This window comes from Camelus dromedarius, chromosome 16 (genome assembly GCF_036321535.1).
Source record: "Camelus dromedarius isolate mCamDro1 chromosome 16, mCamDro1.pat, whole genome shotgun sequence".
Lineage (NCBI taxonomy): Eukaryota > Metazoa > Chordata > Mammalia > Artiodactyla > Camelidae > Camelus > Camelus dromedarius.
The window spans coordinates 19,238,436-19,264,188 of NC_087451.1; the positions used below are offsets into that span (position 1 = coordinate 19,238,436).

The 25,753-nt window shown below is 46.8% G+C and overlaps 1 protein-coding gene across 1 annotated transcript in view; it reads left to right on the plus strand.

Moving 5' to 3' along the window:
* The first annotated feature begins 3,481 nt into the window (after positions 1-3,481).
* Positions 3,482-25,753, plus strand: part of DNAH2 (dynein axonemal heavy chain 2) — an 80,821-nt gene continuing 58,549 nt past the window's right edge. Inside the window, exons 1-14 of the mRNA XM_064495190.1 lie at positions 3,482-3,516; positions 5,041-5,232; positions 8,871-8,932; positions 11,187-11,357; positions 18,024-18,252; positions 18,793-18,903; positions 19,074-19,312; positions 20,253-20,444; positions 21,112-21,269; positions 21,743-21,830; positions 22,173-22,378; positions 22,830-22,959; positions 23,208-23,390; positions 23,860-24,074. Of these exons, the coding sequence (XP_064351260.1) occupies positions 5,052-5,232; positions 8,871-8,932; positions 11,187-11,357; positions 18,024-18,252; positions 18,793-18,903; positions 19,074-19,312; positions 20,253-20,444; positions 21,112-21,269; positions 21,743-21,830; positions 22,173-22,378; positions 22,830-22,959; positions 23,208-23,390; positions 23,860-24,074 (2,165 nt within the window). The 5' untranslated portion in view covers positions 3,482-3,516; positions 5,041-5,051. The remainder of the gene's footprint in view (positions 3,517-5,040; positions 5,233-8,870; positions 8,933-11,186; positions 11,358-18,023; positions 18,253-18,792; positions 18,904-19,073; positions 19,313-20,252; positions 20,445-21,111; positions 21,270-21,742; positions 21,831-22,172; positions 22,379-22,829; positions 22,960-23,207; positions 23,391-23,859; positions 24,075-25,753) is intronic.

Sequence of the window (25,753 nt, forward strand, 5' to 3'; positions counted from 1 at the left end):
ACAGAAGGTAAAGCCCTCTCCTCTCCCTCAGCATAGGATGGAGGCTGTCCTGGGGGCTGTGCTGAAGGCAGAAACTCAGACTTTCCCCCATCCTTCTGAACAGAAGCAGGATATAAATTAGGTTGAGGTGTGTGTGTTAGTGTACGTGATTTATGTTGAGGGTTTCAATCAAAGGAGAACAGAGCAAAGGGTGGCAGTGTGAATTTCTGATGGGGAATGGTTGACATCACAACCGGAATTTCAGTTAGAATGAAAAATGGAGCCACATAAGGGGCTCCATTGGCACTCACGAACCTGGGGCACCCCCTACCTCAGAGAGAGTGTCAAGATCGGTAGGCAGGCTGGGAGAAATGTTGCAGGTGGGTTTGGAGGCAGGGGGCTGGCTGGGATGGGCTTAGAGAGCTGGGTGGGGGTAGGAAAAAGGATGCAGAATAAATGGGACTGAAAACTCAGCACAGGAGAGATGTTTGAAAGGTAGCAGGGAAGGTGGAGTCCTGAAGGGAGTTCTGAGGGGACCAGGTCCCAGGGGCCCCGGATTCCCAGAAGGAATCGAAGTATTTGGTGGCCTGGTTCTCCCACTTCCCTCAGTTGCCATCAGAAGCTGAGGCATCGGCTCCCTCCAGTCCCCATGGCTGGTGGCAGTGCTAGGGAGATGGAGCAGCCTCGGGGGGCGGCAGCTGGTGAGTGGGGAGGAGGAATCTGTGTGCTCAGCAAACAGCAGCCTCAGTGCCTGGTAGCTGCCTCCTCCCTCATCAATCAGCCCAGCCAAATGTCCTTGCATTCCCACCACCCCAAGGGGACTGGGGCTGGGCCAGGGTCCCCAGGGGAGTGAGATGGGATGGGTGGGGGGAGGTGGGGGTGGTGCTTGGCTCCCCATCCCTTGGCCTCTGTTCTCTCCTCTCCTGGAAGCCCTCAGCTCTTCTCCTGGCTGTGACTGTTGTGAGGGCATCAGCTACAAATCACCTGTGGGGGTCTGCTGTGGGGTGGGGGGAGAGAGATGAGTCAGGGCTGAAGAGGAATCTACTCTGGTTCTCACGGGACCAGCCCAGGGCAAAATCAGCAGGGAGGCAGCTGGCACAGAGGCCCTGTGCCCCCAGCCGGCCTCCATCCCTGACGGATGCTCTGGACAGCAGGCTGAGACCCGGACCCCCGGAATGTCCTCTCTCTTCCCACCTTCTCCTTGCCCCCAGCCGTCATTCCTCGCTTCCCAGCATGATCCAGAGGGCTGGCCCCCAGCTCACCCTAAATCTGCTGCTCCTCCTTGGGGACTGGGGCCTCTAGACCTTAGTCTCTGGCTCACTCTCCCCCTCCTCAGCCCGTACTCCCCTCAGGGACCCAGGCGTCCTGCCCACTCCCTTCACCATAACAACCGTTCTTTTTGGAGTTGCTTAAGACTTTAATATCATTTCATTAAGTCAGCTAGTTCAGAGAAGGTTGGGGGCACAAAGAGACTGGGGTGGGCAAAAGAGGGCCAAGGTAGGGGGGAAGAAAGGGAAGGGCCCCCTCTCTCCGTGGAGATGGCTCTGAGAAATCAAATATTGACAGTGAGAGAACAGAACTTATTAAAGCTGGGACAGGGGTGTGTGGGGGGAGCTGTGGGAATGGCCGGATGCCTGGGTTCTGAGGGTAATGAAGGTTCTGCGAGGAGGGAAAGCCTGAGGCTGGGAGGATGCAGTGGGACGAAGGGTCCTGTGGTACAATCCTTCTGCCCATTTCCTTTGGAGGATGCTGAGTCTTGCTTTCCCGACTGCTTCTCAGCTGTCCCCTAGAGCCCCTGGGGACAAGAACCCCCTCACAGCTGTGGTTGGGCCCCCCCTTCATCCCTTCCCCCTACCTCCACCTCTGTTGATGAGCTTCAGCAGCGTTTAATCGGATTGAGCAGTAATTAGCAAAGCGAGATGTTTGATTACCTATTTAGCATAATGTAGGGGGCTGGGATCCCTAGGCACAGCCAAGGTTGTGGGGGGGGTCAGAAAATAAATGGGGTCTACACAACATTCCTCTCCCTGAGGGAGCCATGAGCCCTGCCTATAAGTCTCCCCATCCTATGCCTCCCTTCAAATCTTCATTCCTTTGGGATTTTTCCCTGGGGGATCTGACCAATCACATCACCTCTCTGCCACCCACTCCCTAACTGGTTAGAGGATCACCCACCTAGCCCTGCTTGCTGTGCAGCTGGTTTTTGGGTGTAGCCGGACTCCTCTCTCTTTCAAACCTTGCCCTCAGCAACAGGAGAGTGGTGGGTTGGACAGGAGCCCAGAAACCCAACTTAAGGATAATGGGCGGCGTGGGGGATGCCAAGGGCAGGGGTTGTCAATTCTGGAAATAAAGATGGGGTAGGTAGGATGGTGAGGTCAGAGCTGCGGAGTACCAGAGACTGCCACTCTTCGCCCTGCCAGACTGGCATATGAGACCCGTCAGGTGTGAACACCGACCAGGAAAAGGGTGCCAGCTTCTCTCCCCCTCATCCAGCAAAGAAAATGTCATCAATTTAGCTCCTCATGGAAATGTAATCAGTGGGCTCGCTGCTGGCTTTGTCTTAATTAGGCACTATTGATGGAAGCAGGGAGGGTGCCTTCCCATCTCCCTAACTCGCTTCCCCCCCCATCTCCCAGGCCTTCCTAAAGCTTCTCCAGGCCCCAGGTACAGCTCAGTGTTCAGGCGCCTCTTCTTGCAGCCCCGGCCCGCAGCGCCCCCTAGCACCCGCTGCCGTCTGCCCCTCCTCTCACACCCCTCTCCTCTCGCTTCCCCCGGGCTCAGCCTTTGTTCTTAAGGAGAGCCGAGCCCCTCCCCGGCCCGGTCACCTTCCCCAGAGAGTCCCCGCCTCCCGTCCCCCGCAAAATACGAGATGCTTTCCAAATCCAATCCTCAGATTCCAAAAATTCCAGTTCCGTTCTTCCCTCCTTCCCCCGTCTAGTGCTGCCCGGCGATCCTAGACCCCAATCCGAACTAAGAAGGGGGAACAAGTGGGAGGGCAGGGGTGCTCCAGCCCCGGTTTTTCCCCCGGACTCAGCTGCAGCCACGGCTGCTTCGAAATCCTGGAGCACCTTCTAGAGCGCCCGCGAACCTCGCGGGCGGGACCACGGGCGCCATCTGCTGGACTCGGCCGGGATGGAGCCCATAGACCCGGGAGCGGGGTCGGGCGCTTGGGTTCCCGCGGCCTTTTCAGTGTCATGCGGCAGGCTACTCATTGTTTCCAGCCCCAGCCTTGCAGCCTGTCCTCAGACCAGGCCCCCAGTCACCATCCAGCCTGCCGGGTTTAGCGGCTTTCCCTTGCCCCCCAGCCTTCTTGCCCCGGGTGCCCGCCGGAGAGACGCTGGCTGAGAGGGCCAGGGAGCTGCCGAGCAGGGCTTTACTGCGCCTGTGCGGAGGAGGTTGGCTACACGGGCTCGCGCCGCAGCCAGTCGCCCCCTCCCTGCCCGGGGTTGCCATGGCGACGCGTGCAGGCGCGGGGCAACTTTTTTAGCTGGAGTGGCCAGTCGTTCCGCCTGGGGAGGAGAGGGTCGGAGTCGTGAGGTGTGTGTCGGCGGCAGAGGGGAGGGACGGGTACCGGAGAGAGTGGGAAGCTGCGGGGAGGAGGGACAGTGGTGAGGGGTTAGGAGGGAGAGTTGTTGAGGGGGGAAGAAGGGGCAGTTGTAGGGGAGAGGAAGGGGCAGTTGGTGGGGGAGGGGAGAAGAGGGCAGTTGGGGTTGAGATAAAGAAGCGGGGACAGTTGTGACAGTTGTGTGAGGCAGCAACTGTGAAGGGAAATTTGTCCGCTGGTAGCCACTGGTGGTTGAAGGAGAGGGCTGCCCCCTACGATATTTCCTGAGTAACAGAATGAGGCCCCCCTCCTCCCCCGCTAGTAGAAAGTTCCTCTTGGGGCCTCGGTGTGGTGAACCCCATGGGGAGGGGGCTTCCAACCTTGCCAGTGGAATGTTTCTGAGGCTCCAACTGGAGGCCGGGAAGCACAGCTGGACGCTTCTCTGGAGACGGGTGGAGGAAGCTGCGCTGCTGGAGTTGGCTTTATTGATGTGTTGGCCTCATAGAACATTTTTCCTTGGAGCAAAGTACAAATCCTTCAAGTCTGAAACTCATAATGTATGATCAATGCCTGTGACAGCCTCGGGGGTGAGGAAGAAAAGCCACAGGTGGCTGTCAGACTAGATCTGAGTGAAGAGGGAATGCCCTGCGAATCAGACATTGCCCTGAGCGCCCTCCGGCCCACCAGAGATGCCCGGATTCCCGCCATCCTGCTTTTCTGAGAGATACACGACTGAGGCCTTCCTCATCCCCCCTTTCCTCCTCCCCAGACACAATTCAAAGTTCATTGTTGAGTGACTTTTTCCTTCCTTCTTCCAATCTGTTTAGCCAACCTATGCTAAGAGACCTTTGCAGTACACAAAAAACAGGGTTCCTACCTCGCAGGAATTAAATGCTAAAGAGACACATTGCAAATATCATTTTTTCCCTTTGTTTAAGAAGGTTGCAGATTTTAGTGTGGGTAGGAGTGGCATTTTTCTGTTTTCCCCCTTCCAGGGGGTAACCTGGGAGGAAAGGAGGTTCACAGGGAGATCATCTTGGTTGCTTCAGTGACCTGACAGTGACAAAGGGTGTGGAACCTGGGGACAGTCTTCCCTTCCCTGGGCCCTCACTTACACAGGGCCCTGAGGTATAGAGGGTTGAGGGTGTGTGCAACCACACCTCAGCGTAGTAGATCTTTTCCTGACTGTTCTGGGTAGAGATAGGGGTTCCTAAATCCTTATTAGTGGCGTGTTTGCTGGGCCCTCATCTTTAGCTTCCAATTATTCCTAATTCTTTGAGGAACTGACTTTGATTTTTAACCCAGTACCCTAAAGAAAGTGGGATATCCCAGGGAAGGGACTGAGAACTGCAAGGCCTCTTGTGGTGAATAGAGCAGGGTTCTGGTACCCCCAGGTAAGATTATGATACTGGGGGGGGGGCCTCAATCAATTGATGAATTCAGAAGGGGCTGCATGTATCGGGGCTGGGTTGGGGGTGGATCTGGTTGTGAACCCTCAGCTTCCCGTGTGTCTGCAGGTTTTGCCCACATGAAGTCAAGCAAAGCTGAGAAGAAGAAGAAAGTGGGTAGCCGGGGTGCCCGCCGGCAAACCCCGCAGGCCCCTCTGGCCACACAGGCAGCAGAGGTCACCCTGCCGGTCAGCAGTGAGTCCCAGGAGGAGCCGGAGCCGGAGCTGGAGCTGGAGCTGGAGTCGCTGAAGAAGGAACCTGGTAGATACATGCTGGGTAGGGGCTTGGAGGCAGGATGTTTGTATTTAAGGAGGGTCTTAGGGCTGGGGAGCAGGTTTTATTGCTTCTGGGTAAGAAGCAAGGGGTTCAGTAGAACCTCAAGCCTGCCTCGAAGTCCCTTGTTTGTGTGTTTTCCTCCTGGCCAGCCTTACACTTGTACTTTCTTTCTTAAAATCCACAGCCCACACCCCTCCTCCGTGCTTCAAGAGCTCACCAGCCAATCCTCTATCGTAGCCTCTTCCTCCTTATTTCAAGTGGTCCTGGTTGCTCCTACCCCAGTGAAGAGGGTTTGATCTCTTCCTTTTTCCCATTTTCACCCTGGGTGGCAAAACAAATAACGTTTTCCTTCCATGAAGCCCATCACCATGGAGACTCAGCCTGCTTTGCCATCCTTTGAATCCTAAGCCTGACTGATGCTTTCTCCCATCTGTTTAAGGCTCTTGTATCTCCGCCCTCATTTTGGCAGGGCCTTGGGAGACTAAGGAGGTTCAGGTTCAGGGCCACAGGAAAAGAAGCCTGATGTCTAGATGCAGGAAGAAAAGAATTTAAAGAGGCTGCCTCTTGTGGCTTGGATCGGAGGGATTGGTGGGTGAGCTGGGGCCAGTAGGGTTGGAAGGTTTTCTGTAGCTGTTGCTGTCACTGGGCTGTCCCTGAGCGCACTGGCCAGTGTAGCTATGACTGTGAGCTAAGTGTAGCCCTCCCCTTTTGCTTGGGGCTTCTTTACACTGCTAGCAGCCTGTAGAGATGGAGAGAAATAGAATCCCCTTTTAATAGTAAAACTTGAGAGATTAAGCGTGGGTCTGGAAGAAAGGTCCAGGGTACATAAGGCCTTGCCCTGGGATCTAGACATTAGAAGTGTGCAATTTTTTTTTTTTTTAATTCTGCGTTCTCTTGAAAGTAGTTTAAAATGGGACTGGCTCCTAGAAGCTGGGTACCAGGAGCTGGGGGAGGGAGGAGGGAGGGCAGTGAGGTTCAGTCTGGAGACTCCTCCAGGGTGGAAAGGGCAGGGACTTCTAAATGAAAGCACTGACCACCAAACACCACGGATCTTTCAGTCCCTTTTGCTCTAAGCCTTTTTATTGTTTGATGTGGAGCTTTCTAGCTGACACCTGACAGAGGTTCAGAGAAGCCTTGGGCCTCCAAGGCAGCCCTGAGATGAACATTAATCCCTGTACTCTTTGCAGATGGGGAGGGATTAAGGCCTGTCCCACTGGAGATGAAGAGGGGGCCTGCTATGGTCTGAATGTGTGTGTCCCCTGCCAATTCATATGTTGAAATCCTAATGCCCAGTGTGATGTTATTAGTAGGTGGGGCCTTTGGGAGGTGCTTAAATCATGAAGGTGGAACTGTCACAAATGGGATTAGTGCCTTGCAGAAGTGGCTCCAGAGAGATCCCTTGCCCCCTTCCGGCATGTGGGGACACAAACAGAAGTCTGAGACCCAGAAGAGGGCCCTCACCCTACAATGCTCGCCCTGTGGTCTAGGACTTGCAGCCTCCAGAACTGTGAGAAATGAACTTCTGATGTTTATAAGCCACCCAGTCTGTGGTAGTTTGTTGGAGCAACCTGAACCGATTAAGAGAAAGCCTAAAACACTTCTTGGTGAAGGATGGTGGGTTAAAGGGCAAACGCCCTTTTGAGGTCCTTTTTGACATACTTTGCTTCCTTAAGTGCTCCTCAGCTCCCACTAAGAAAAGAAGTATAGGTTCAAAATCCTGTATCTGTAAAAAGCCCTAAGAACCAAGAAGTTTTTTCCCCAAAGTTTGGCATCCAAACTTATTTGGTGGTAAAACATAACCTAAACTGACATGAAGGTATTTATAGCCTATTTAAGCCACTTAGTATAAACTTTCATACGTTTTACTGCAGAAATACTAACATTAGGAGCAGTCCAGGAGGCGGGTGGGGGTCTCACATACCTTATTATATTACAATTCTAAATTTTTTTTTTATACTTATTTCTATGCGAATTAAAAAAAAATTGAAGTACGGTCAGTTACAATGTGTCAATTTCTGGTGTACAGCACCATGTCCCCAATCATGCACATACATACATATATTCGTTACAATTCTGAATTCTGAAATGTACTTGACCCCAAGGGTTTTAGATGAGAGGTTGTAGACCTGTATTTCAGGCAAATCAGAAAAAATAGAGAATAATATAATGAACACTCAGGTACCCATCACCCAATGAGAGAACAAATCATGGTAGCAGCAAGTGAATCCCTCTGTTCCCCACCCCGCAAGCCCTTCTTCCTTCTCCAGAGGTCAACGCTACCCTGAGTTGGTGTTTGTCATTCTCAAGCTTGTTTTTTAAATTTTTACTGCTTGTATCCATGCCCATCACATACTGGTAATCACATTGCATGGTTTCAACTTTATATACATTGTGTTATGAAAGATAAAACCACTGTACTTTTGTGAGTTTCTCATTCTCCTTCCCCTTGCCTTGTTCCTGTCTGGAACCTTGAATGCCCTTGGTTTTCGCAAAGGGCATTGGCTTTGTCCGTTCCCATACCACTCACCACTAAGCTCCCAGAATCGGCTGTTCCATCTTTCTCGTGATTTCCTTCCTCGGCCTCTGTGCTTTACTCCCCTCTTAGTTTTTCTTTCTGGAAGTCAGAGTGTCCTGTTCCCCAACGTCTTTTGGTTCCATCTCATTAGTTTCTTCCTCCTTTCAGCCTGGGTAGGAGGTGGGAAACCTACCAGTTTTACTGCAGTCTCCTATGTGAGCAACAGATCAGGAGGGAGAGAAACACCCTCCTGCGTTTAATGGGAGTCCAGAGCGGCTGTGGTGGTTGGAGAGGGGCCACTTTCTGTGGGTCCCAGCTACTCCATGCGGGAAGAGGATGAGGGGAGAATGGAAAGCCAGGAACTGAATGACCAGAGTAACCTTGGTGCAGACTGTCTTCATCCCCTGCCTCCCTCTGCACCCCCTACAGCCCTAGACAGCTTTTCAAAAGAAAATTGTGATATAATTCACTTACTATAAAACTCACCCTTTTAAAGTATGCAATTTGGGAATCTTTGCTATATTCACAAACCTGTGCAGCCATCACCACTATCTAATTTTAGAGCATTTTAAATGCCCCCACCCCTACAACAAAAAAAGCCGCTTCACGTACCTTGAGAAATTGGCACCAGGTGGTTCCTATATCTTCTAAGTTACAATAGAGCCTAGTCTTTTAGTATTCCCCTCCCCTCTCCCAGATCCTGGTAACCACTAATCTATTTTCGGTGTCTATGAATTTGCCTATTCTGGGCATTTAATATAAATGGAATTATGCAATGTGCAGTCTTTGATGACTGGCTTCTTTCACTTAGCCATGGTGTTTTCAAGGTTCACGCACGTCGTCTCGCTGTAGCAGAACTTCACTCCTTTTTACGGCTGGATGACATTCCACTGCAGTTTGTTTATCCGTTCATCGTTGATGGACGCTGGGGTTGTCTCCGCCTTTTGGCTGTCGTGAAGAGCGCTGCTGAGAACACAGGCACACAAATGTCGGTCCCAGTCCCTGCTTCAGTTCTCTTGTATATAAACCTAGAAGTGGAATTGCTGGGTCACCTGGTGGCTCTCGAACTTTTTAAAGTTGCGCTTCCTTTTGGAATTCTCCTTCCCAGAGTCAGTATTGGAGGAACCCGAAGTACAGAAAGAAGAATTACCGGAGCCTGAGGTGGATGTGGTAAGTGTGGGTTTCCCCTGAGACAAGAATTCCTCCCCAGCAACTGGTGGATCAGAGGATCAGCTGTGGAATGGTGTTTGAGGAATTCTCGTGAATGGGTCACTTCCTTCTCTTTACCCTACTGGTGGCCTGCTCACCGCAAATCCAGTTCATCAAGTAGAGGACAGAGTTGTCGGTGCCCCTTCCCCTCCAGAAGAAGAGGGCTTTCAGTGAGGAGGAGGGCTCTCAGCTGCCCCTTCCTAGTCTCCTCAACTTGGGTCAAACTGTGACAAGCTTTATCAGTTGACTGGGTGAACGAGCTGGGTAGACATGGTCCCCACTGGATACTGATTTTTGAGACATTATTTCTTCCTGTCTTTCACTTCCCTCTGGCTGAAGAATTTCCCGAAGCCACTAGAAGTGCTTTTAGAAATCGTCCCTCAGTGACCCCTACACCCTTGTTTCCAAGCTGCATTGGAGTCTAGGCACACCCTCAGTTACCTAAGTAAGAAGAACAGTGCCGTGACCTTGAACTTTTTTAAAAAGGGAGAGAAAAGGAATAACTACTCATTAAAGAAAAAAATCGGAGGGGACAAAAAAGTAAAACAACAAAAGGAAAAATAAAAGTCATAGTATTACTGTCGAAACACATCCAATGTTGATAATTTGGGAGATGTCCTTTTTTTCTGTGTAGGCTTGTGAGTTTTTTTGTTTTTAAATAATCTCACCTGCACCACATATTAGAATTTTTAATTTTTTTCTCAAAACATTTGATCATTTTTGATGTTATTATCTACTTTCTGTAAGCACCATTTTTTACTGTCCACTCAATTAGATATATGTACCTTACTTAAATCCTTACTCTTACACATTTTGCCATTTCTGATGGCAAATAATAATAATACTGTGATGAATATTATAAATAAACTAGCATGTTTTTAAATACTTAGTATTTGCTTAAGTTAGATTCCTGTGCATAAAGGTCCTGAATCAGAGTAAAGAACATTTGTAACACCTTTAATGTATAACACCAAACTGTTTTCCAAACAAATTGCATTTTTTGTCCTCACACTAGCAACAAACCCTTTCCAAGGGGCATGTGTGTTAGCAATTTAGCAAGGATTTTTAAAAAAATGATAGGTAATAAATGATATATTGTTGCTATTTTTATTTGTATTTCTTTGATTTCAAGTGAAATTGAACATTTTTCATATTTTCATTTTCTTCTTTTTATGACATGTCTGCATATATCCTTTTGTCCATTTGTTTAACTGGATCTTAGTGTTTTTCTTACTGTTCTTTGTGTATGTCTTTTTTTTTTTTTTTGATGTTTTACTGATAATTTTTTTTCACATATGTCTTTTTTTAACTTCATTGGAGTTTTTATTTAAATGATACTAACTTCAATTCAACTTTTAAAAAAATTGAAGTATAGTCAGTTTACAATGTGTCAGTTTCTGGTGTACAGCGTAATGTTTCAGTCATGTATGTCTTTATATATGAAAGACTTTAGATCACTGGCTAAATTTTCTTGACCTGGAAACTTGAAGTAAAAGGGACTCCTTCTCATATTCCAGGAGTACTGAGAGAAGGACAAGGTGACGTCTCAAGTTCACTGAGTTATATCTTTATATCATCTAGTTTTCTTTCTAAATAGGGGTGTTCTATATAACACTGTTTTGTGGCCACCAGTTACAATTTATTTTCCATCCAATCGATTTTTTCTTTGGTGTTTTCAAGTCTTTTCTTTTTCCCTCCCTTTTTCTTTTCTCTTTGCTGCTATGCTGCTATTGGGTAAGTCTGACTCTTACCCAATATCCCGTACTTAATCCACTGTCCTGCGGAGGCCGCATCACAAAGAAATGGCTCTTTTACCTTTATCCCTCTTCCAGCTTGTCATTCCCTTGCTCCGAATTGCTAGACTTAGGCTTATATCCTACATGTTCCCTTAATTTAGTTTTACTTTGATGTTGAGGGTTGCTGGATAATACATTTTTACAGCCACAGGCATAAATAAAATACCTTGGAAAGATAACATCCCTTAGTTCTCCTCTGTGATCCATTTCAGTTCTGCTCATAGAAGCAAGAGAATCCTATCGTCTTGTTTCTTCCAAAGCTTGAAACCTATCGTTCAGTTCGCTCTCAACTTCCTCTTCCCGGCTCTTAACCTGTCTGACTTCTGTCATCCCCCACGTCCTCACATGTGACAGTGGATGGGAGAAACGACTCACCCTAACAGCCATCTCTGCTCTGGCCCTCTGCTCTCCTCCCCTAGAAGCCCCTTTTCCTGTCCCGGGCTGTGCTGACGGGACTGGCGGGTGCCACATGGACAGAGGAGCACGATGCCATTCTGGAACACTTTGCCCAGGACCCTTCAGAGCCCATCGTCACCATCTTCATCGACTCCTGTTTGGGGCTGAAGCTAGATCTGGGCATGCCCGTGCAGGTGCGGACTCTGCGGTCCCAGACTCCAAGGTGCTCTCCCGGGGGGCTGAGGGTTCCAAGTTATCTCCAGCTGCAACTGTGAGTCTCCAGTGTCCAAGGTCTGTGGAGCCTTGCAGTGTGTCAGGCACCCTGCTTGGCGGCAGGGTGCAGAGAGGAGGAATGAGGCAGGGTTTTGTTTTTGATGATCTCATGGTCTAGTGGGGGAAGACAGACATATAAAAACTATTTACAATGTATTATGATCCATAGACAAAGCTTTATAGGGGCTTTATGGGAGCAACTAATGTAGCCAGCAGAATGCTGGCAAGGCCTGGTGATGGAGGTGATAGTTGAGTTGAGGATGAAGGGTAAGTAGGCTTTTGTCTAGGCTGAGTAAGAGCATTTGGGTAAAGAACACTTTATGTGCTGAGAAAAGAGGAGTGTGGCACACGATCCTGAAAAGGTAGGTTGGGGTCAGCTTGTGAAGGGTCTTGTATGTCATACTAAAGAACTTGGCCTTATCCCAGAGGGAACTCTCGAAGTCTTTCATGGATTACTTAGATAACTGTTTCAGTAATGTACAGGATACGTTAGTGAAAGGTAAACCACGGGTAGGGAAACAGTTAAACGGCAGATGTATAGTGAAATGTCAGTGGTAGAGTATGGGCGGTGTGTGTACAGGTCATTGTTGGAAAATTCTTTTAGTGTTTCTGTATGTTTGGAATTTTTTGAAATAAAATTTTAGAAAAGAAGAAGGCTATTGCTTTGCTTTGCTTGGCAGCATATATACAGAAATGAAGGTGATGATGAAGATTTAGCATGGCACTATGCAACTACACAATCCGTGAAGCATTCCGTATTAAACAAAGCCCAAAGCAGGCTATGGTATTGTCCCTGTGTATTGACAATTATCAGCTATAAAACATCATGAAAGACATATTTTATTCACAAAAGGAACAGAAATTTAAAAAAATATTTAGGATTGATGTGAAGGAAAACAACTTTGCTGCAGGCTATGAAAGAAGATTTAAATAAATCATGAGCCCTCTCCTGTTTCTGGGTGGGAATCTTGATATTATAAAGATCCTTCCATCCAAAAAATGAACCATTTCAACGTGACTCCAATCAAAGGACCACAGTCACTAGATCCCTAGTGTAAAGGATTTTAAAATATATCCAGAAAAATGAAATGGAAATAGCAAAGCAGATAATGAAGAAGGAAAGTAACGGAGGAGACTTGTGAATATGGAAATCTTTTATTAAGTTACAGTAATTAAAACAGTTTTGCTGTGGCAGGAATGTATACTATGTAAACAACAGTAAATAAACACAGGAAGTACAGAAACATATGTAAGCATTTTCTGTAAAAATGCATTTAAAATCTGTGGGGGAAGATGGATTATTCAATGAATAGAATTGGAAACATGGAAAACAGTTTTTCCATTAAGAATCTCATTCGCTGGGGCACAGGGGAAACGGGGAGATGCTGGTCATGGATACAAACTCTGTCACCACAAGCAAAGGCAACAAAACCAAAAATAAATAGGTGAGTGCATAAAACTAAAAAGTTTCTGCACAGCAAAGGAAATCAACAAAATGAAAAGGCAACGTTAGGAATGGGAGGAAATGTTTGCAAATCTCATATCTGAGAAGAGAGGAATACATAGCCAAAATATATAAAGGACTCAACCAACTTAATAGCAAGAAAACAAACAATCCAATTTAAAAATGGGCAGAGGAGTTGAAAAGACATTTTCCCAAAGAAGACATACAAATAGCCCACAGGTACATGGAAACGTGCTCAGCATCACTAATCAGAGAAATGTAAATCAGAACTAAAATGATACCACCATATGCTCGTCAGAACAGCTATTATCAAGAAGACAAAAGATAACAAATGTTGATGAGGATGTGGAGAAAAGGGAACCCTTGTGCACTGTTCATGGGAATGTAAATTGGTGCAGTCACTATGGAACACAGTATGGAGTTTCCTTAAAAAACTAAAAACAAAACTAGCATATGATCTAGCAATTCCACTTCTGGGTATATATCCAAAGGAAATGAAGTCATTATCTCAGAAATATCTGCACCCCCATGTTCATTATAGCCTTATTTATAATAGCCAAGAGATGGAAACAGCTTAAGTATCCATCAATGGATGAATGGATAAAGAAAATGCATATATATTCATACACACACAATGGAATATTATTCAGCAATGAGAAAAAAGGAAATCTTGCCATTTGCAACAACACAGATGAAGCTTGAGGACTTTATGCTAAATGAAATAAATCAGACAAAGAGATATGATCTCATTTATATGTGGAATCTAGAAGAAAAAACTAACTCAAAGAAACAGACAATAGGACTGATTGTGAAACAGAGATTCAGGTTGGGAGAAACAGGAAGACAGATTGATGGTTGCCAGAGTTGGGGGTTGGAGAGTAGGGAAGATGGATGAAATTGGTCAAAAGGTACAAACTTCCCATTTAAAGATAAATAAGTTCTGGGGATGTAATGTGCATACAGCATGGTGATTCTAGTTAAAATACTATATTGTATATTTGAGAGTTGCTAAGCGAGTAGATCTTGAAAGCTCTCCTGATGAGAAAAAAAATTGTAACTATGTAAGGTGACAGGTGTCAACCTAAACTTATTGTAGGGATCATTTTGCAATAAATATGCATATCAAATCATTATGTTGTACACCTTACACTAATACAATATTATAGATCAATTATATCTCAATAAAACTGGGGAAAGGAGGTACAAAGCTTAAATTATGCAAGATTAATGAGTTCTGGAGTTCTAATATACAGCATGGTAACTATAGTTAATAATGCTGTAGTGTATAATTTACTAAAGGGTAGACCTTGAGTGTTCTTATTACAAAAAAAAAAAAAATATGGTTACCATATGAGATAATGAATATGTTAATTAACTTGATTGTAGTGATCATTTCACAATGTATATGTGTATCAAAACATCAAGGTGTACACTTTAAATATACACAATTTTTAAAAGGTGTATTACTGTATTGACACAAAGAGGGAAAATATACACAATTTTTATTTGTCAAGTATGCCTCTACAAAACTGAAAAAAAATCTATTTAGCATGCCGAAATATATTCTAAATAGATGACATATTTAATTGTATTCTCCTGGACTAAGAAGGCCTATTGAAACTTCCTTAAAAGTTATTCCTCTTGCAGGGGAGGTTATAGCTCAGTGGTAGAGTACATGCTTAGCATGCATGAGGTCATGAGTTTGATCCCCAGTACCTCCACTATATTAAAAAAAAAAAAGTAAACCTACCTCCCTCCTCCAAAATTATTTCTCTTAAATATTTGATAAAATGAGCAAAAAGTGAAATCAGAGGAAAAAACCACCCAAGAGTAAACAAAAAGGGAAGAAGCATAATCTCATCTAATAAACTTTAAAAGTGGGTGACCAAGGAAAGATCTATGCACTGACTTAAGGAAACCATCCTCCCCACAGGAATGGTGGAGTGAACCTTAGCGTGTTTAACAAAATCTGAAAAGAGAGAAAGAGTTCAGGTATTTTTAACAAAGATTTTACACCGTTTTAAATTAGCCTTAACCAACTGCCCATCCCCTCATGCAATTATCTTAGTCTAGAGAAAAGTGAATGAAACATAAAATACCTGACAATGAACCCGGGCTCTCACAGTGGGACATCAGGAAGTCACTCACAGTATGTCAGAGCAAAAAGAATGACTTCAGAGAGCTGCGCAAGCATGAGGCAAGCGGAAAGAAATTGCAGCTGCCAGCATGCTGCATCAAGGTGGGAAATGAACAGAATGAGGCTCGCAAAAGAGGAGAGCATAACTGAACAGAAGGCGATCCTCACAACAGCATCATGTCAGTACAATGTAACAGGAACATGCATTCAAGTTTTTAAAAGGCTGAGAGACAAAATGATGAAACATGAGGATGCGATGAAAGGAAGATTGAAGATTTTAGGAAATAAATAAAGCAGCATCTTACAAAATAGGTTAGAAAGAGCAAGGAAATGGATCGCTATCTCCGAAAATCTGAATAGACATAGAAGAGAGACTTGAGAGAATGACAGTGTATGTGAAAGGAAAAACCCAATGGCAATACAGTTAGAAGTTAATGGATATGAAAGACAGACACAGGTGATCTAACATAGGAAGCCAACAAATGAAACAGAATATAAATTTAAAGGTAAAATACAGAAGGTTTCCCTGAACTGCAGAAAAAACTGAATGTGGGAATTGAAACGACATACTTTATTCCACAAAAATTTGTTCCACGGTGTTTAATGTCAATCCACATCTTAGTTAAGCTGCTTAAATTCAGGGAAATTAATTCTTTGGGAACATCACTTATGCGGTATTCCTGCCAAGAATATTTAACTTGCATCTAATAGTGAAGAAGCAATCAGATCAATCCAAATTAAGGGACATTTTGGAAAACAACTGGCCTGGACGATTAGAAATATCATTGCCGTGGAAGAAAGGAAACGACTGGGGAACTGTGTGGAATTAAAGGAGATTAAGGAGATGCAACGATGTGTGATCCTGGACTGGAATCTGGATAGAAAGAAATCAGCGGTAAGTGACATTTAGACGATTGGGGAAAATTTGAATATTAAGTGGATAGCATATAATTATATGAAGTTAAAATTTCCAAGTGTGCTAATTGCAGCATTGGATATGTTGGAGAATATCCTCACTTTTAGGGGCCATATGCCGACATACGTAAGGGTGTAGTCTTATAAGGTCTGCTGCTACCTCTGAAACGGCTCAGCAGAGAGAGACTGAGGTGGGGGGGTGCACTCACGCGCAAATACGGTGAAGCATTAACAATCAGTGGATCTAGAGGGAGGGCGTCATGTTATTCATTGTGCTTTTCTTGCAAGTTTCCTACGGGTTGAAATTTTTTTCAAAATAAAAAATTGGGAAAAAATTATTCAGTTCTCTAGTCAAATAATCAAATTATCTACCAAGGGAAACCATCAGGCTGGTCTCAGACTTCTCTGAACACCCAGAAGACCACACCTACAGAGTTCTCCAGGAACAATAGTGTTACCCGGGTATTATTCCTGGCCTAGATGGTCAAGGATAGAGGCAACAGATAGGCAGTGGTTTTCACTCTTGAAAGAACCCTACATAAAAGAAATAAAAATAGCACGATCAATGGAAATCCAGTCCACTTAGAAGTGAACCAAATAGAGAACTCAGGAATCGAAATTCTATGAATATTCACTTAAATAAACAACACTAAATAACCAAGAGAATTACAGTTATGCTATAGAATGTGATTGTTATCCACCTGGACAATTTAAAAATAATACTATAACAAAAACTGGGAAGTAGTGAGAAAATGAGAGGGAGTGTGAGAATGCCAATGTTTTTGGTTTTTTGTTTTTTTTAATGGAGGTACTGGGTATTGAATCCAGGACTTCGCGCATGCTACGCACATACTCTACCACTGAGCTATACTCTCCCCCTGAAGAGTGCCAGTGTTCTTACGTTTCAAAGCAGTGAGTCATTTGAACTTAAAATTGAAAGGCAGTGAGAAAACGAACCTCTTAATATTTTGCATAATCTTTCTTATAACCTTAGAAAAGGGTCTTTTAAGAAGAAATTTCTTACAGATGATGAACATTTATTTGAAACTCAACAATTTCTTTATTATATTTACATCAATGTCTTTTTATTCTAGTAAATCCAAATAAAATTAAATTCAATACTTTAAAAATAGCACGATCCTATTTTGAAATAATTATTTTATTTTTCTGTATGTATATATCTAGAGAGAGATGTCTGGAATAATAGTTTCTCTATGATGATGGCATTAATGTCTGGGTGGTAGAATTTTAGATGACATTTAAACTTTTATCTTTGTGCTTTTCTGCATTGTTTCAGTTATTTATAACATATCATTTTAACAAAAGTAATAGTTGTTAAGCTTTTTAAAAAACAAATACAAAATGCCAAAATTTAATCCAAGATAGTGGGAAGATGAGTGATTATGAATTTCTTCTTTGTGCTTTATTCTCAGTTTTTAAAGTTAAATAAATTACAAAAAGTAGTTACAAAAGTACTAAAGAAAAAAAAAAAAGGTGAGTCTGACCTTAAAGTGGGAATGACCTTCCTAAGCATGTAGAAATCGGAAACCTTAAATTTAAGAAGTTTTAACAACATGAAAGTTATACAATTCTGAATATAAAGAAAAACAACAACAAAAACTCAGCATAAACAAATTGAAGGATAAATGAAAAATTGGGGGAAAAGTATATGCTACTGAGATGGAAAACCCTAGACAATTGTCTCTTAACTTCTAGTCCTTCTCCTTTTTGCTTTTCCTATATCCTTTTCATTCCATCCGTTCATTCATTCATCCATCCATCATTTATGGAGCATCTAGGTTCTGGAGCCAAGTCAGACAAAATACACAGTTCCTACCCTCAAGGCATGCTCTCTGCCTTTCCTTCCCACACCTCTGGGTATGGACTCTATTCTGTCCCTGTCAAGAGTGGGAAGTACCTCATGACACTTATACTTGAAGAAGGATCAGGGTACGCTAAGGGAATGTGAAAACGAAACTCAGCCAGGCTTTCGTGATTGGAGCCTCAGATTCCCTTGGGTATCACAGCAGGGCCTGAAGACTGGACTCTGATCTTCTGTCTTTCACACAGACGCAGAACCAGATTGTCTACTTCATTCGCCGGGCACCGGTTCCCATCACTCCAGACAACTTTGAGGCAACTGTACAGTTTGGAACAGTGCGGGGCTCCTATATCCCAGCCCTGCTTCGGCTGCTCAATGGCGTCTTTGCCCCTCAGATCTTTACAAACACAACCTGGCCTGAGAGCATTCGAAATCATTTTGCTTCTCACCTGCACAGGTTCTTGGCCTGCCTGACAGGTAAGCGGAAAGTCTAGAGTGTCCACTTTCTCCCTAGTCCCCACCAACAGTAGAGTGAGTGAGGCAGGTGGAAGAGTGATCCTGGATGCTTGAGTTGCTTGGCACAGAGTAGGTACTCCGTGTGTGTTTGTTGAATGACTGAAACGGGGTACAGAGTTTGCCTTCTAATCCTGCTGTAGAACAGTTGGCCAGACCTGCTCAGAGTTGGAAATTTCAAAGACTGCATGTGGGGTGAGGGGAGATGGAGGTGGTGCAGGGCAGCAGGGGAGTACGCGTGTCATAGAAGAGAGTATTGAGGGCATGATATAGATCTGTGATTTTATTTTATGACTGTCTCTTATTATATCTCAGTGGAGTTTCCCTCTTGCTTTCTGTCATTTTCCTGCTTGATATCAAAAAAGCCTGAGTCATGGTTTCTCCTGCCTGCTCTCCTGAAATGCATATACTTCCTGGGCCCCAGATCATCCACCACGATTGGAACTGGGGTGGCATAAACTCATCGCCCTCTGTGAACTCCCACGGTCCTTTCCTTTTCCTTAGATACTCGGTACAAACTGGAGGGGCACACTGTCCTCTACATCCCGACAGAGGCCATGAACATGAAGCCTGAGGTGGTGGTTAAGGACAAAGAGCTGGTGCAGCGGCTAGAGAGTGAGTGGCTGGCATTGCCCGTGTGTCGGGGATCCTAGGGGAGAGGAAAGGGGGCCGCCCAGAGGCTGGGACAGCAGTGGGGTTAGGAGGGCTCTGGAGGGGGTAGAGGGAAGGACACAATTGGGGAGCACTGCAAAAAAATGCAGGAGGTTTTGTCCTCTCCCTGGCAGCTTCCGTGGTCCACTGGACAAGGCAGATAAAGGAGGTGCTCAGTGCCCAGGAGTCTGTGGAGACAGGAGAAAATTTAGGCCCTTTGGAGGAGATTGAATTCTGGCGCAACCGATGCATGGACCTGTCTGGCATCAGTAAACAGCTGGTGAAGCAGGGAGTGAAACACATTGAGTCCATCCTGCACCTAGCCAAGTCCTCCTACCTGGCGCCCTTTATGAAGCTGGCCCAGCAGATCCAGGTTCGTGAGTGGGTCAAAGAATGGAGGCTGGGCAGAAAGTGGACAGTGGTTGAGACAATATAAGGTACTAAGAAGAGAGAGCCAACACAATCATCGAAGGCAAAGATAGATCCATCCAGTGTTTGGGCTTGTGCTTGTGGGAGGGAGAGTATAAAAGTAGTAGAACCCAAGGTCCCAAGGAGCTTATAGTTTAGTTAGGGAGACACCTAGTTACTCAACAAGTGTACCGCATTGAGTTCCCTCTCTGGGCCCAAACCCTACAATCCAGCTGAGAAATAAGACTTACATAAAAGAGATGACTAGATGGGCTGGGGTCAAGGGCAAACCCATGTAGGTCAGCCAGAAGAGTTGCAAGACAAACACTTAAAAAATTTTTTTGGTAGAGTAGGAACAGCTGATTATGTTAGTGCTGGAGACACACAGAAGATTGACGTGACTTGTAGAACACAGAGAGAGAGGCCCTCTCTTCCTATGGGTGTTTGAAGCTAGGAATTAACAGATGGAGCCACAGCGAGGTGGGGAAGAATAAAACCCAGGTAGAGAACGGGGAAGGGATGGGAGTCATGTCCCATTGGTTGATCAACAACTATTGAGGGTCTCTTTTGTGCAAAGCTCTGAATTCAACTGGAGAAACTAGAGGAACAGACACAAAACCTGAGCTTGGTGAATTCCCAGCCTAGTGGGGGAGGTGGAACCCACACATGAGAAAAGACATAAAACTACTTTCAAAGAAACTAGTAAGTGCATAAAAATAGGTGTGTATAGATTCTGATCCTGAAGGGCTGCGGAGACCTGAGGTGACTGGCACTAGGTAGGGTAGGTTGGGAACGCTTCCCAGGAGAGGCCAGTCAGGAGGGGGTTCCAGAGGGATCGAAAGCACTCACTTTGATCCCGTTCTTCCCAGTGGGTAAGTCTCCTCTTGGTTTCCCTTTACTACCAGGACGGCTTTCGTCAAGCCCAGTCAAACCTGACTTTTTTGTCGATCCTGAAGGAACCTTACCAGGAACTGGCTTACGTGCGGCCTAAGGACATCTCTGGTAAACTCCCCAGGTTGATCAGTCTCATCCGTATCATCTGGGTCAACTCTCCCCACTACAACACTCGGGAGAGACTGACCTCCCTCTTCCGAAAGGTGTGTGTCTGCAGAGGGTAGGACGGAGGGTTTTACGGGGATGGCCACGTTGATAGAACTCAGATTTCTGGAGAAGGTGAAGAAATTCTGATTCGCTGACCAGAGGATCGGTGGTGGAGAGGTAGTGAGGAGGGCCTTTCAGGCCGACAGAGACAAAAGGCTTTTGCGCACATAGTCCACTTTAGTGATGCTCAGCACTGGGGCCTGGGCTGGAAGTTTTTGCTTCCAGGTGGAAGGAGTCTAGGCAGGAAGAGAGGCTTTGTGAAGAGGCCTGGTTGGAGCACAGGGAGGAGGGCAGGAAGGACAGACTCCCAGGCTGAGCTGTAAAGGAGGGGGAAGACCCTCTCCTCCTTATTTCCAAAGATGGAGCTTGCAGTGGGTGAGAGGCAGACTTAGGAAGGAACACCGGCTTCTGAGGAGAAAGACCCGGCCCATTTCATCAGGGTGACCGACTCAAAGAGTAGGGGAAATGGCGCTGAGCTGAGCGCTGGCAGGGAAGCGCAGCTGCAGAGCAGGGGGTGGAGGTGGAGCCTGGAGGACCAGCGGCAAGCTGGGTATCAGGAACCCGATCAAGAGGTAGGAAGCTGAGACCTGAGGTGGGGTCCAGGGGGTGCCGGGGGGGTGCAATCAGGACTGTGAGTTGACGCTGTTGGGACCCTTTCTGCAGATGAGCAATGAGATCATCCGCTTATGCTGCCGTGCCATCTCCCTGGACCGGATCTTTGAGGGCTTTGTCATTTCCAGCAAGGAGGACCTACAGGGCTGCATTTCCTGCTGTCACGCCTGGAAAGATCACTACCTACGGGCTGCCCAGATGCACACCCAGTACGACGTGCCTCCCCAGAATTGCATGTGTGACCCCTCATCATTCCCGTAGAGGGTAGATTCTGACTCCTTCTGCTTGCAGTTTAAGGCTATGGGTTATATTCTTCTAGAGTTTTCGCAAGAGTCCAAGTTTCCTCTCTGAATATAGATATTCTAGCTCCTAGCCCTAGGTTCTCCTAACTCTTATAACCTCTTCTCCTTGATCCCAAGAATCCCCCCTGGTCTTTTCCTCCTTTCTTGCCCCTAAAGTCTAAAATTCCATTATGTGCAAACCTTCTCCCAGAACAGAGATGCTTTGTCTCCTCTCGGTTCACCTCACCTTGTGTCTCTTCTCTCAGGGCTCAGGAAAATTGTTTTTTAGGGTTTCATTTTCTAAGGCTCCCCCTGAACCAGGACCCCCAGTGCCAGCCTGGTACAGGCAGGTTGATACCTCGTGTTCCTGCTTCTGACCGGTCAGTGTTTCTCCTACACAGGTTCTCCAACCGGGGCTGGGTCCTGGACCAGACCAGCATATTCGCCCAGGTCGATGCCTTTGTACAACGCTGCAAGGACCTTATCGAGGTGGGGAGACTGTCAGGGAAGGAGACTCAAAGCCAGCAGCAGAGGCTCCAGAATCCCTGTCCAGGAGCTGGGGGAGCTGGGGCTCAGGCTACACGTGGGACTTGCTGCTTTGGCTCTTCTCGCCTGACCCTGTGCCGGACCACCATCCCGTGTTTTGAGGCTTTTGCCTGTTACCGCTGCCTTAGTATCTCATGTTTCATGCTACAGCTAAAATTCACCCCGGTAGCCCCTTGCGTCTGGTTGGTCCTCCTTAGTTCTTAGACATTTTAAGCTAAACCAAAGAGCACAGGACTGACAAGTTCAAAAAGGAGGGCAGGTAGCCTCACGCTGACTTCTTTGCAGGTGTGTGACTGTCAGTACCATTTTGCCCGCTGGGAGGATGGCAAGCAAGGTCCCCTTCCCTGCTTCTTTGGCGCCCAGGGGCCCCAGATAGCACGGAACTTGCTGGAGATCGAGGACATCTTTCATAAAAACCTGCATGTGCTGCGAGCTGTTCGCGGGGGCATCCTGGACGTCAAGAACACCTCTTGGCACGAGGACTACAACAGGTGACAGCATTACAGCTGCCCCCACCCCAGGTAGAGCAGAGGTTGCGAAACAAGAGCAGGAGGAGTGGCCAGAGTGTACCCAGGGAGGCGGTGGAGGTGACAGGTCAGGGATGGGGAGGGCAGGGTGGGGAGCAGCTCGAGAAAGGAGGTGGTTCCTCAGACTCAGGGTTCCAGAGTCAGCCTTTCTGGGCTTGGATGCTGGTTCTGCCACAGACTAGTTATGTGACTCTGGGCAAATTGTTCTACCAGTTGGAGTATAAAATAACGGTTAGGGAGAAAGCTTACCTCATTGCGTTGTTTTGAGGAATAAATGGATGAATGCATGTAAAGCTCATAGTCAGTGGCTGGCACCTAGGAAGCCGTCAGGACATCCGGCGTGGTGGTCTTACTCAGGGGATGTACTTGGGGTCAGGTGAGGGCACCCAGTCTCAACATGTCTCTAACGGTGCAGGTTCCGAGCTGGAGTCAAGGACCTGGAGGTGATGACTCAGAACTTGATCACTTCCGCCTTCGAGTTAGTCCGCGACGTGGAGCACGGGGTGCTCCTGCTGGACACCTTCCACAGGCTTGCAACCCGAGAGGTGCCGCCGCGGGCCTGCTTCCTCCACCCGCTAATTCTCTTGCCTCTCCTGGTCCTTCCAGCACCATCCAACCTCCGTTCACTCTCTCTCCCGTGTCCTCAGTTGCCTCTTTTCTTCCCGCGGTTCCCCGAGTGCCGGGATGGCTAGGGCGCGGGACTCCCACAGCCGGGTGTAGCTTTTCCCCAGGAGGAGTCGTTGGAGGCAACCGCATCCCCGGGGCGTGTTGTCACCTTCCGCTTCTTTGTCAGGTCATCAAGCGAACATACGACAAGAAGGCGGTGGATCTCTACGTGTTGTTCAATAGCGAACTGGCCCTCGTGAACCGCGAGCTGAGCAAGAAGTGGCCATACCTGGAGCCCTACATGGCCCAGCATTCCGGGCAAGCGCACTGGGTGCGGATCCTGCGGCGGCGCATCGATAGAGTCATGAACGTAAGCCTGGCCTTGTCCGGAACTTGTTGTCGGGGAGGCCGCAGAGTTCGCAGGCTGAGCCCAGAGCTGGGAGGGTCGGGGCTGGTGCTGGGAGTCTCCCTGGAGAGGTTTCCTGACCCGAGGCGGGGTCGGACCAGAGGGCCGGCAGACGTTGCCGTCTGCGCTGAGGAAGGGCTCCTAATAGTTTTCGACCTTGTGCCTCTTAAATCCTTCACCTCCTATCACTGACTTCCTTTTCTTTTTTTCTTGAGCTGAATCTCTGTGCTCCTCTTTCTTCTTTTCGACTCCCTTTCTCATCGTGCCTTGGTCTCTTCCTCTCACCCTTCTTTTTGGCCCCACTTTTGAGGAGTGAGAATCAGTCTCCGTGGCGAGCCTTACGCATACCGTTGTGTGTATGTGGCCTCAGGGAGATGGTAACACAGACGAATTTGGCAAGTAGACTCCGACCATCTCTGCTTTTCCCCCTCAGTGTCTTTCCAACGCCCATTTCCTGCCCCACATTGGGACTGGAGAGGAGACTGTCCACACCTATCAGCAGATGGTTCAGGCCATTGATGAACTGGTTCGAAAAACCTTCCAAGACTGGACATCAACTCTGGACAAGGACTGCATTCGGCGGCTGGATACACCATTGCTACGAATCAACCAGGAGAAGGCGGGCATGCTGGACGTCAACTTTGACAAGTACGAGACCCACCCTGACTCCCTCTCCCTTGGTTTGTCCTGTCTTGGGTGCCGTCTAGTTCCCCAACCCTCCCAAGAGGTTAACTTCCATCTCTTGGTTTCTGTCTATTCTTCTAACTCTCTCTTATCCTGTAATATGTTTACTATCACTTCTTAATTTTAATTTCACAGTTGATCTTCCCCAAAAAGCCTGATTAGAAAAAGAAAAACCCCAGTAACCTACTAGACCAGTGATGTAGGTGTCCTGCCACTAGATGGCTGTGATGGTTCAGCAAAATCATCCAAACCACGAGCCACCGAGGGGGCTCACCTGAGACGGCTCGCCTGAGACTTGCTGGGGCTGTCAGACCATGCCCTCTCTTACAGCTTTATAATCATGACATTTTCATATTACAATTATTTTAAATTTAATTAATTCATTTATTAGTTATTCAAAAGTATGCCCTGAGTGCCTTCTGTGTGCTAAGAAGTGAGGTGGACACGGGATGGACACAATGGGAGTCCCTGCCCTCTGTTACTCTACCCTGGAGCCCTGCCTCTTTTCTATATAAGATGCAGAAGAAGGAGGGGCGGGTATAGCGCAAGTGGTAGTGCGCATGCTTAGCATGCACAAGGTCCTGGGTTCAATCCCCGGCACCTCCTCTAAAAACAAACAAACAAACAAACAAACATAATTACTCTCCCAAAAAAACTTAAAAAAAAAAAGATACAGAAGAGGGAAATAAAGAGGGAACTGTGTAAGGCAACCATCTCCAGAGATTACAAACCTGATGACAGTTTTTCCCGAATCGGAAGGAAATAACCTCCTACTTGAATGTTTTTGGCTCCCTCTTGTCGTCATCTAGGCCCTATAATAAGAGTCACTTCCCACGCTTCTGGGTTTTTGCTACTAGAATTGGCTTTAATTCATGGACTGTCCTTATCTGTTGTGGCAAATGTGGAAGGGGCTTTGCCAGAGAAGACCTGTGTGGAGACGGAGTCTGAGTCAGAGAGACTGAGTGTGCCTGTCCTGGGAGCTGAAGGCAGCCTCACCAGGGGGAGATGACCATTATGTTTGAGGAAGAAAGCAAAAGAACCGAGATGGAGAAACAGGGCCGAGTGTCAGGTCAGAGGGGTGAAGGGAAGGGCAGCAGCGAGGAGGACAGAGATGCGAGGAGCCCCGGGGGAACAGGAAGCAGTCGATAAGCAGAACGTGAAGAAGAGGGTAAGAGGTTTGAGATAAGCCTTTGACCAGGGAGGCATGTCGAGATCTGTGTTGATAGGGTTTGTGGTTTGTTGAGGAATGGCCAAGTAGGATCATAGAAAAATAGCCTCATAAATCAACAATAAGATTTTGAAGAGATGGAAGACTAGGGCAGGATGACCCAGCTATGATGTTTGCAAGAGTATAATGGGCTTGAATCTGTGAGGCACATGCTCCCTTCAAGCTGGGTTCTCCCAAAGGTACTATGTTTGGAGAGACACCTGGACATGCTTGGGATAATATGAGTATTATTAACTCGGAGCCCTTTTCCCCTGAATTAAAGGATCATATTCAAAGAACAGAATTTTATTAAACATCAATGACCGATATTTACATTTGAAGTAGGAGAGAAAACAAGAGCTGAGGTAAAGAGAGGCCATAGGTCAGCACTGGTTGGTGGCTACTTCCTTCTAATCCTCGGGACCAGCCAGTGAGA